Source organism: Prionailurus viverrinus, chromosome B3, assembly GCF_022837055.1.
Source record: "Prionailurus viverrinus isolate Anna chromosome B3, UM_Priviv_1.0, whole genome shotgun sequence".
NCBI lineage: Eukaryota > Metazoa > Chordata > Mammalia > Carnivora > Felidae > Prionailurus > Prionailurus viverrinus.
The window spans coordinates 75,983,945-75,996,203 of NC_062566.1; the positions used below are offsets into that span (position 1 = coordinate 75,983,945).

Sequence of the window (12,259 nt, forward strand, 5' to 3'; positions counted from 1 at the left end):
AGCCTGATGCGGGGCTCCATCTCAAACCATGAGACCATGACCTGAGCCAAAATCCAGAGCCAGATGATTAACTGACTGAGCCACTCAGGCACCCTGACTGCTTCCTATATTTAATATTTCTTTCCCTGTGTAATTTTGTTAAAGAGCTAACCTATATGGAAGTGTCTGGCATATAAATGGTCAAGAATTTCTTTGTTTTATGTTGTTCCCTCAACTATTCTTTTGATTCTATCCCTCTTTTAAGTCTTAGCTGATACTGTCTTTCATGAAATCTCAGGTTATCTCATTTGCCTCTCTCATGCTATGTAACTGTTCTGTGTCAATTGTTGCCTCAGATGTAAGTAAATTTCTATATTAAAGTGGCATTATACTCTATGTTTCTTGAAGGCAGAAATTTACACTTTATTAAACTGGATTGCCATACATTTATTATAGAAAAATAATTCTTGATATACTTTCACTCCACTCTGGTGTTCTCTAGAATTAAATTTAAAGTAGTAAGTGTCATTTGAATGTAAATATCATTCACACGTAAATGGGTAAACTGGGTATATTTTCTTCATTATAGGTAAATACTGCAACAACTGTGGCTGACTTAAACTCAATAGTAAATGAATGCTATAACTATCTCGAGCTTATTGGATGTCTAAGACTTATAACATCAATAAGTGACAAATACATGTTGGCAAAAGATATACTAGTTTACCATGTAATTAAGAGAGTCCAAGCACCCTTTGAAAGGTAAGTTGTTTATATGATTCTCTCAAATTACATGTTTAAAGTGATTGTCTTATAATGTTAGATATATTTGATAAAAATGTAAGCTATTTTAAATAGTGCTTTAAAACTAATGTCTTAAGGATAGTTACTGTTCTAACCCTTTTATATGGAGTTGTATAAATGTCTCATACTTGGGTAGGAAAAGTAATCATTGTCTCAACTTATAATTATTTTTCTAAATAAAAAATATTTTAAATTTCTTAGCATATAAGCCAACTATTCGATTTCTACTCATTCACTTAATAACTATTTGTTGAGCACCTGTTGTCTGCTGGGTAATAAGTACTAAGCATTCTTTGATTAACAAGGTGGGTGTGAGCTTTGCTCTTTGTTAGCTTAGAACACTGGTCTTCAAACTTTTTGTTCTAGTCACCCTTAAAAGAAGTTTGGAAATTTATGGTTCTCACATTTTTTCTATTCTCATAATATAAAATACATATGAAAGTAAGCATACTTGGACACTGTGTAATCACCACACAAATCTAATAATTACTAGTCAGCCTGTGGCCAGTCTTGTTCATTTACCTTTGTTAATCCATAGATTTAAATACATTTGATGCGTTCAAAACCATTACACTTAAGTTCTAATTGTCTCCATATTTTGCCATTGTAAATCTTCTTTTGTGTCTTTTGAGTTTTGTTTTTTTTTTTTAATGTCTCTTTATTTTTGAGAGAGAGAGTGCAAGCATGAGTGGGAAAGGGGCAGAAAGAGGGACAGAGGATCTAAAGTGGGCTTGGAGCTGACAGCAGTAACACGATGTGGGGCTTGAACTCATGAAACCATGAGATCATGACCTGAGTTGAAGTCAGACACGCAACTGACTAAACCATCCAGGCGCCTCTTTTTTGAGTTCTTCTGATGTTAACCTTAATGATCTATGATAGCTTTCTTGCTATATGGTATGATGAGGTCTTTCAGGCTCTGTTTTGCATTTTGAACTAAGGAACCTTTGTTTCTTTGAAAGGGGAATAGTATTTGAAAAACACAATCTGGGTGCTAGGAATGCTTATTTTTGCCAGATTAGTCACTGTTTTTAGGCCTTTTCAGTGGAGCCAAACTAGGAAATATAGGACTGTTTTGGTTTGGTTTCAGGTTTTTAAGGTAAAAAATATATTGGCTTTTAGTGATAACTTCAAATTCACTACTACAAGATTTTTAACTTTTTCTTTGCTCCATGTTGAGAATCTTAATTGTCAACAACACAGGAGAATTAAAGTATGAAATAATTACTCACTTGATTTATTCCACATTTCATTAATAACAGTCTCAAATAACATTACCAACATTATCACCAATACCATATTAGTATTGAAAACAGATTAACATTTTTCTAGGGCTGTGTAAATTATTGTATTTTAAAAACATTTGGAATATTCTGTTTTTATACTACTAACTGAATATACATTTTATTTTCATTTTTTATTTTTAATAATTTTTACTTATTTTTCTTCTTTTTTCTTTTTCTTTTTTTTTTTTTAGCATTTATTTATTATTGAGAGAGACAGAGCATGAGCATGGGAGGGGCAGAGAGAGGAGGAGACACAGAATCCGAAGTAGGCTCCAAGCTCTGAGCTGTCAGCACAGAGCCCTATGTGGGGCTCGAAGTCACAAACCATGAAATCATGACCTGAGCCAAAGTCAGACGCTCAACCTACTGAGCCACCCAGGAGCCCCTACTTATTATTTTTATTAATGTTTATTTCCTTTGAGAAAGAGAGGGTGAGAATGGACGTAAGTTGGGGGGGGGCAGAGAGAGAAAAGTGGGGAAAGAGAGAATCCCAAGCAGGCTCCTTTCCATGCTCAGTGCAGAGCCCAACGTGATGCTGATCTCACCACTGTGAGATCGTGACCTCACATCAAGAGTCAGATGCTTAATGGATTGAGCCACCCAGGCACCTCTATTTTTTGTGATTTTTAAAAATTTTGTTTTATTTTAAAATAATGTCAAATATTTGCATGGTTCCAAAGTCTAATCTATAATGAAAGTATATTGAAAGAACTCAGAGGCACCTGGGTGGCTTAGTCGGTTAAGTGTCCGATTTTTGATTTTGGCTCAGGTCACCATCTCACAGTTTGTGAATTCAAGCCCTGCATCGGGCTCTGCACTGACAGCACAAACCCTGCTTGGAATTCTCTCTTTCCCCACTTTTCTCTGTCTGCCCCTCCCCAACTTGTGTCCATCCTCACCCTCTCTTTCTCAAAAAAAAAAACAACTCAGCTCTATGATACCAGTTGTATTCAGAGGGGTATAGCTTTCATCTTTATCACATTCACCTTTCATTCCCTGATGAAGTAATCATTTTAGTGATTTTCATTGTTTATCTTTCTATTAATTATGGGTTTAAAAAAATTTTTTTAATGTTTATTTTTGAGAAACAGAGAGAGACTGAGTGGGGGAGGGGCAGAGAGAGAGAGAGGGAGAGAGTATCCGAAGCAGACTTCAGGCTCTGAGGTGTCAGCACAGAGCCCGATGCGAGGCTCAAACTCATGAGTCAAGAGATACAACCTGAGGGAAGTCAGGCACTTAACCGACTGAGCCACCCAGGCACCTCTACTTGGGGTTTTTTTTAATGATAGCAGATAAATATTTGTGTGAATGTGTACTAATTTCTTTTATTAGATAAATAGTAACATACCATCCACTCTTTTTTCTGGTCTTTTTTTTTTTTTTCAATTGGCAATATATTCTGGAGATCACTCCACAGTAGAAAATACTTGTAGTTTAGAATCTCTATCACATGGCCTTTTCCTCTCTGTGTCTCTTATAAAGAGACACTTTATAATCCACTTGTCATTGTATTTAGACAGCCCAAGTAATCTAGATAGGATGATCTCAAGATCTTTAATTATATTTATTTAGACCTTTTTTTCCAAAGGAAAAAGTCTACGTCTTTTCAGTCTACGTCAGGATGACTGACAGTATTAGGGTTTGTTTCTGGCACATCTCTAGAGCTAGAGCATGGAAACAAACTTGGGAATTTGCATGCCTGATACAATTCCTCTGCAAGTGGTTTGTAATAGGGTGGTAGAGGGGTATACGGAGAAATGAGCAGCTAAAAGGGATTTCAGAAAAGGAAATTCATAGGACTAGGTAATAAGGGATGGAAGAGGAAATAGTTAAGGATGACTTTTAGATTTAGCTATCCTAATTTGAGGGATAATGGAGGCATATACTGTCAATTATGGTTCAGATTCTGGTAGTAAGCTAATTAACTTTCTCTTGGACTTGATAATTGTTTGGTTGCTTGGAATATATGGTAACAATTAGTCTGTTGGGTATATTTCTGGGCTGGAGGTAATAGATTTTATAATGATGAGTGTATACCTGCTAAATACAGCCATGGGAGAGGGTAAGGGAGAAGAGAAATTGGCCTTGTTACAGATCAATGAGGGAGAAACAGCAACATTTAAGGCAAAATAAAGAAAGATGAAGCTTTGTAAGAGCCTGAAACAATCTGGCCAGAGAAATAAGAGAAACCAGAAGACTGATGCTGTAGAAGGAGATCATTCATGAACTTAGGGCAGTTTTTCCTCAGATACAGAGAGGAATGGAATAAAAGTGAATAGGAAATAAGCAAATGAAGGTAGTGAATGTACATTAATCTTTCAAGTGGGTGGTCTCCTACTTGACCATCTACTTAGAAAGGAAAACAGATGGGATTGAAAGAATTTTTTTTTTTTCTATTTAAAGATGGGAAAGATAAGCACATTTCTGTGCTCTGGAGGAAAAGCCAATAGAAAAGGAGATGAATCTGTAGCAGGTACCTAAGAAGGTGGGTAGGGGATCTAGAGCCACAGGTAGGGCTCAGTCAGTCTGATAGGCAAAAATAAACCTCCATTCTTCCTTACTAGTAAGAATGTGCATTTTTAAAAGTTTACTTGTATTTTGTTAATTACCCATTCATATTTAGCTCATTTCCTATTAGATTGTTCTTTCAGAAAAATGACTTCAATTTTTTGTATATTAGAGAAATTAGTTTTCTGTCATGTATATAACAAACATATTCCCACTTTTTTTTGTCTTCTTAATTTCTTTTTAGCAGTACATATTTTAATTTTTTTATGTGGCTAAGATTTATTACTACTATTTTTCTTTGCATTCTCCAGGCATCTTCATTCTTCTACCAACTAACTTTGCAGTGTAAAATACTTCACATGTCTACTTTTTTCCTTTTAAAAAGTTGTTAGCTTAATTTATAACTAGTTTATAAACTCAAATAATGTGAGCAGATAAAATATTAATTTTATATTAGTATACCTGTTTGTTATTGATTTAAAAGTATCATCATGTATATCTATATTATATATTTTTCCTCATATGTAAGTATATGTGGTAGTAAACTAGCTAGAAATGTTAATTTGTAATTGTAATACCAAACACATGTATAAATGTTGGCTTATTGTTTATTTCTCTTAAGTTTTAAGCAGGGTCTGAAAACTCTTGGTGTTTTGGAGAAAATTCAGACTTACCCAGAAGCATTTTATAGCATCTTCTGTCATAAACCTGAGAATCTTTCTGCAGAAATCCTTAGTGATCTTTTTACAGTCCGCACATTATCCAATGTACAGTCTTTGGGGTTTTGGAACAGTTATTTACAGGCTGTTGAGGGTATGTGGATGTTTTATTTTTTTTTAATTGTCTTAGAAAATTTGTTATAGTATATTAGTTTATTTCTTTGAGTTTTGCTTTTTGGTAATAAGACTTTTCATCTAACTCCATATTTACAGAATGTATTTCAAGACAAGTTTATATGACTGAGTTAAAAGTGATCAGGAAAGATTACAGAGTAAAGTTAAATTTTGCAATATATTGTCCTCTTGATAATTTGAGGTGAAAGGCATTCTTATGTGTAATTTTAAGAAACAAAACAGATGAACATAGGGAAAGGAGAAAAAATAAGAGAGAGGGAGTCAAACCATAAGACTCAATTATAGAGAACAAACTGAGAGTTGCTGGAAGGGAGGTGGGCAGCGGGATGGTTTAAATGAGTGATGGGCATTAAGGAGGGCACTTGCTGTGATGAGCATTGGGTGCTGTATGTAAGTGGTGAATCACTAAATTCTACTTCTGAAACTGATATTACACCGTATGTTAATTAACTGTTATTTAAATAAAAACTTGAAAAATAAATAAATAGGGGATTGCCACAGCATAGAGTAATCCTAAAACTAGTCATCGATTTCATCTTTTGCAATGTTAAGTTAAATTGAATTATTCTTCATCCATTGCTTAGGGCTATGGAAATGGTAAATATCATTGAGTATTAGCTATGTAAAATCATTCCATTTAAATTGAGCAGGAAGGATTTAAATTTTAGTTAAAATTCTTTTTAGGTGGGCTGTTTAGTTGTTTTACACCATTTATTTTTCCTCTCTGCATTTGATGAACTACTTTCTTAAATAGGGATGATCTGGAAATGGTTTAAAATTATTTTTATTATCATGCCCACTGAACCTCTTTAATTATATGATAATTTTATATTAGAGAAGGCATTCGAATGTATAATGAATAGTTCTACTAAATGATTTTCTGAGTTCTACTTTGAGGTTCAAATAAACATTTATTGGGTGTACAGTTTTCCTCTTATTACATTTGATCTGGTGATTTAGTTTGTCTAAGATAGATGTTAGATTCTCTGCCTTTAAATATTCATTCACTGTCTAGTTGGGAAAGAGTCTATGATGATAGCAATATATATAACATGGATTTATTTTTCTTTTTTGGTAAACTTTTCAGATGGTAAATCTGCAGTAACAATGGAAGACATTCTTATTTTTGCAACTGGTTGCAATTCCATTCCACCAGCTGGATTTAAACCCACTCCTTCAATTGAGTGTCTTCATATGGATTTTCCTGTCGGAAACAAGTGTAATAACTGTTTAGCTCTTCCAATCACCAATACATACCAAGAATTTCAAGAAAATATGGATTTTGCCATAAAAAACACTCTAAGACTAGAAAAGGAAGAAAGTAGTCACTACATTGGACATTAAATGTTTTGAACAAAGACATGCTTCTTTAAAAGCTGCTATTGATACTTTTTGTTTCAGAAATCTGTCCATCATCATTTTTCAACAAACTTGTCAGCTTCTTGGCCCAATAAAATTTATGATATGAACATAAAGGAATGTTTTGGCCACTTAAGCTAAAAACTTTTTGTGTTAAAGTATACCAGTCAAAGTTGATATTTTTCTATTTTCTTAAAATACATGCTTCATAAACTTTAATATAAATAGTTTTAAAATAGCTGTACAGACTTTTTTCAAGTATAATAGCATGAGATATATATATATATATATATATATATATATATATGGGAAAAAACTTGTATTCACTATTTCTGCAAATTAGTATTAGTTACAGGATACCACAATGTTTTTTCTAGTTTTAAAAAATTTTCAAATTATTTCTTATTTTAAAGCATTAAATAGAAAAGCTAATTGATAAATCCTGTTATATAAATCAAAGGCATATATTCCAGGGAACGTGTTATAAGTGTTTTTTTTTTTTCTAGGATGGCACTAAATTGATTAAAAATGCTTTTAGATTACTGATTTATATTAAAATAGACCTTCACTGCAATTAGATTATGCCTAATGGGAAGTATTATATGAAAAGCAGAATTGCACAAATATTCTAAAATCTATGGACATTCCATATAGTCTTAAGAACACTTCTGAGGTGGATAAAATATAGTTGAAAATACCTAAGAAAGTGTCTTCTTTAAAGCCTTGTCTTTAATCATAGGATTTTTTTCCCCTCTCTGTATCCCCTGTGTCATATTAAATCACATTATGTCTGATCCAGAATCATTTTTGGTGTCTCAGTTATCTCAGTGGATCGCCATGTGGTAGGTTTGACTATTTGACAGTTATTTATTACCAAGATGGTTGTATGATAGGTAAACTGGTACCACTGTGTTATACAGTTATCTTCTTTGCTCTTGAAAGATATTGTTATTATAAAAGCAACCTAGAAACATGTAAGAAAGAAATGCAAATAGAATGAAAAACCCACTCTGATGTCACCATGCAGAATTAACTACAGTGTTTCATTGTATCTTACTATAAACTCTTTACCTTTCCTTGCCTTTTAAACTTTATTAATGTTACTAAAAATTAAAGAACACCTAAAAGTAACAAAAAAAATCATATAATAACAATTTGAAGATACATAGTCCCATGGTCACGTCCCCATGTGTATGTTCTTACAAAAGAAGAAGGTGGAAAAGTCTTATGTCCCTAATCTATTATCAAATATTAAATGGGTTTTCCACCAAGGTAAATTGGATAAGAGGTAAATCTTTATGAGAGGTTGGTTTTAATCACATTTTTAAAATACACATAGCAGATAATCAACTATCATCATATTCTCCCCAAGACATCCTTTAATTATTGATACTTTTTAAAGGAAAACAACATATCTCTTAATACCAAAGGAAAACTAAAACATAATCCTAATACAATTTCCTTTGTTACACTTACTGACAGACCCAGCAAATTACAGTTTCATTTTAACTTGAAGTTTTTAAGAACTTGATACAAGGCATGTCTTTGTCTTGAATTGTTAAATTATCAAAAGTAATTAAAGGATTAATAAAAGTTTGAATACCTAATATAAACTTCAAATTTTCCATATAGCTTTTATTCTAAATGTGATGATAAATTGGATATTTCTCAACCCTACCTAGATTTTATGAAATTAAAAACCAGTATAAACCAAATAACCTAATTAAAGCTATTTTCTGGTCATTTGTAGTTTTAATTTCTCCTGAAGTGGTAATTAAAACTGCTGAAATTTCACACAATTTTTGGGTAGGGTAGGGTTTGTATGGAAGCAATATGCTTGGTTGGCGATAACTAGAAACAGTATTTCAGTTCCTCATTTCACTATGTTATGTGTAGACAGGGACTTAGGGATAAGGTATGATGTAAATAATAATTTAGGATATTCACATTTTAAAGTGAAGCATACTTATTGCAAAGCATCTTCTGGGTTTAAGGATGTTCCATTAATTTGATATTTAGGTTAATCTGTATAGTCAAGGCATAGTAGAGAATCCTATATTTATTTTCTGCCATGTTACTATGTCAAATGGTTAATATTGTGATTGTTCTTTTTCTTTTTTCTATTCATTGTTGTAGCCAGTGCACAACTCTTACTGACATTGAATTTCTAAAGTCATTATGCTATGAAACCTTATCAATGTGTATTTGTATTTCCTGTTTGAGTTGTCAAAATGCCATATATTTCAAGTTTGTTTTCCATTGGTCTCAATATTGAAGAAAACCATAAAGTCACCTATTACACATCTGCTAATGGTCTTTGGTTAGTTTTAAATTCGTTGTTTTTGGACATCTTTTAAGCCTTTTGTTATGGGAACTTCGTCTGACGACCTTTTATACAATTCTTTATATTCTTGTACTTAGTCACTTTAGTGTTTTAGTATTTAAGGTTAAAGTTTCTTTAAAATATTTCATCAAACTGGGTTATGATTTTATACTTTGTAATATTTAATTTCCATATTATGAATAAGCCATTGTTTGGGTCAAGTAAAAAGCTTTCATTTGATTACTAACCAGAGAATTCACTTTGGCTTCTACTTTATGCTAAAACTTTCAGTAATTTTTTTCCCTAAATTTATGTAATCTATTGTTACTTTTATACTCAATACTGAATGCTAAGTAAAGGAGATTATAATAGGTAAGTTTTCTCCATGACTTTGCCTTTAGTATTTAGTCATTGTAAGAAAATGATTAGAACAAGATTCTATTTATGATAATGTAATTCTTTTTTATATAGGGATTATCACATGCTTCATTGTTAGTTTTAGAATAAGCTATTAAACTACTGTTCATGCTGTAAGTAATGCAATACAAAGTTTTATGCTTCAAGTAATGCAATACAGAGTATAAGAACACATTGAATAATGGATTACTTGAATGTGTATGTAGTTTAGAAAATTTTGGATTGTTTTGAAAAAACCCAATTTTCAAGTTCTCATTTTGACTCTTTTCCAGTTGCCCAACATATGCCAGGTATTATACTAGGTGATAGTTGATGTGTCAGCCTATTTTTCCGTTTTTTTTTTTTTTTAAGACTTCAGATGTAACCAGAAAACATGATAATTACAATGAAGTTTGTTAAATAAATATGTTCATGCTACTAAATGTGAAGTGCTTATATGAGCTAAATTAAATAACTTGTTAGGATTTATTGAGGTTAAGATTCTGACAATACTAGATCCAAGATCCTTTTCACATTTGAGAGATCCTGAATCCTCTGACTGACACCTGAGAACCTCTTCAGTAAGCCATTCTGTGACATTCTGTGCTAAACTTAAAACTATTCCCTAATGTAAAATAATAGTTTTTTTGTCAGGATAAATTATTTAAGGCAAAAATCTGGATGGTAGAGCCAGGCTACAGTAAATAAGGGGTTAACACTCTGAAGCCATAGTTTGATTCTTTCTGATTTTAAAAATGGGTAACAAATTCCTTTCTCAATCTCAGCCTCACAGGGTCTGTTTTCTATTTGTCTACTGTAATCATTCTTCTATGGAGTATAATATTTTATATGTTTTTGCCACCCTAAGTGCATTCCTTAGGACACTATATTATTTCATATGTATATATTGTATAGAACTGTTAAACATTGTTTTAATGTTTTATATTACTATGACTCAGAGTCCTGGGAAGAAGTCTGTGATAGAACTGAAATGGTTAACAGGTTTGCATTTGAAAGTAAAAATACACAAATCAAGATTGGGCTTTCAGATACTGGAAGATGGGAAAGTCTATATATTCTACATTCCATGAAGACAAACAATGAAGTACAACTTTCCCCTAGGGTAGGAATTGTTATTTCTGTTTAATTACAGTACATCTAGATCATTGGCAATTCCTTCAAAATAACACTGAATAAAATAGTAAATGTTCCAGTTAAGTTTTCAGTGAATATGCCAGTTAGCTGTGAAAACTAGAGGATGCAGTTCTTAAAGGTAAAGAATGTAGGTTCATAACCTTTGATCAACCTCTTCCTATTTTCCCCAGTCACTTGTCCCTGGTAACCACTCTTTGTTTCCATGAATTTGACTTTTTTTTTTTTTTTAAGATTATACATGTAGGTCATTTGATGCAGTAACAACTTTTCAGCTAGAAGATGAATAAGGTCTGAGACCTAATATATAACATGGTGACTACAGTTGATTATTGTATAATTGAAATTTACTGAGTAGATTTTAAATCTCACCAAAACAAAGATAAATATGTGAAGCAATGGATGTGATAACTAGATGGGGGGGAACCCTTCACAATATATAACTATATCAGATCATCACAGTGTAAACTTTATCTTTTGAATTTGTCAATTACACCTTGATAAAGACAAAAAATTACACAATAACCAAAATTAGTTATCAATATCGGATATGTTTTGTCATCACGCAGTTTCAAGTGTATATTAAAAACCAGCTGTCCATTAACCAAGCAACCCTCCCCCACATATGATTTTTGCAGTTACTAAAAGCAAAGGAGGAGGATATTCAGTTTGCTATTTTGAATTCTTACTAGCTCCTGTGTTCATGTACGCAAAACACCATAAAACTAGACCGTTTTACCTAAAAGATAAGATTGAGAAATCTGCCAAATTAGAGCAATGCTCCAAAGCTGCCTGTTTCCCTGGGAAAGGGGCAAAGGGGAGACCTCTCCTGCTGCACTGGGAAGGAGAATGGAGTCAGCTTTTAAACGCCTACTTTGTTCCTGGAGCTTCATTTACTTTAGTCCAGTGATCTTTAGATCCCCTAGAGCCTTCTCACCACTTAAGAGATCTGTAAACGACCAATTTAGTATTTAATTAGGTTCTTAGCATTACACCACGCTCCTACCCTAACAACTCTATTCAACGCAGCTACCATCTGAGAAGCTGTGGCTTGATTAGATAGGATAAAAATTCCTACTATTACGCAGCTGGAAAGTAAGCACTACCAGGTGTTCAGGTACTAAGCTCACTGCGTCTCCAAGTTCTGAAGAGAACTGAAGGAGGCGGGATCCGGCCACCAGGAACCTCCCTTGACCCCGCCCCTCTGGGCTTTGCTTCCGGGGCAGTCCGGGCAGCCACGTAATCCTCGGGTTCTTCGCTAACCGGGCAGTGGATGGTGGGAGTCAAGATGGCGACGGCTGCAGCAGCCGGTATTCGAGAGAGACAAACAGGTACGTCTTACTCCCTTCTCCCTGCGGTTTTGTGCCTGTGGTGGGGATTTCTTCTCCTGCTTGTCGCCCTCCCTCGGTCGTGGTGTGTGCAGCTCTGAGATGGACCTCCTGAAGCTCAATCCAGTTCCCAGAGCATCGAGAGCCCCTCCCCTTTTGAGTTTTTAGGCAAGAGATGTAATAGCTCGAGAACGCGGCCTCATTTGTGGTTCAGGAAAAGGGGCTTAAGGGTTGCTATGGCCCTGCTCTTGTCCCTTTTCTGCTGGGCCT

The 12,259-nt window shown here is 33.7% G+C and overlaps 2 protein-coding genes across 7 annotated transcripts in view; both read left to right on the top strand.

The window, feature by feature from the left end:
- Nucleotides 1-9,095, top strand: part of G2E3 (G2/M-phase specific E3 ubiquitin protein ligase) — a 66,900-nt gene extending 57,805 nt beyond the window's left edge. For all 6 annotated transcript variants that reach the window (XM_047862705.1, XM_047862702.1, XM_047862704.1 and 3 more), the window contains 3 exons: nt 569-741; nt 5,200-5,390; nt 6,519-9,095. In XM_047862705.1, the coding sequence (XP_047718661.1) occupies nt 569-741; nt 5,200-5,390; nt 6,519-6,775 (621 nt within the window). In that variant the 3' untranslated portion in view covers nt 6,776-9,095. The remainder of the gene's footprint in view (nt 1-568; nt 742-5,199; nt 5,391-6,518) is intronic.
- A 2,791-nt stretch (nt 9,096-11,886) lies between these two features.
- Nucleotides 11,887-12,259, top strand: part of SCFD1 (sec1 family domain containing 1) — a 117,951-nt gene continuing 117,578 nt past the window's right edge. The window contains exon 1 of the mRNA XM_047862056.1: nt 11,887-11,992. Coding sequence (XP_047718012.1) covers nt 11,935-11,992 — 58 coding nt within the window. The 5' untranslated portion in view covers nt 11,887-11,934. The remainder of the gene's footprint in view (nt 11,993-12,259) is intronic.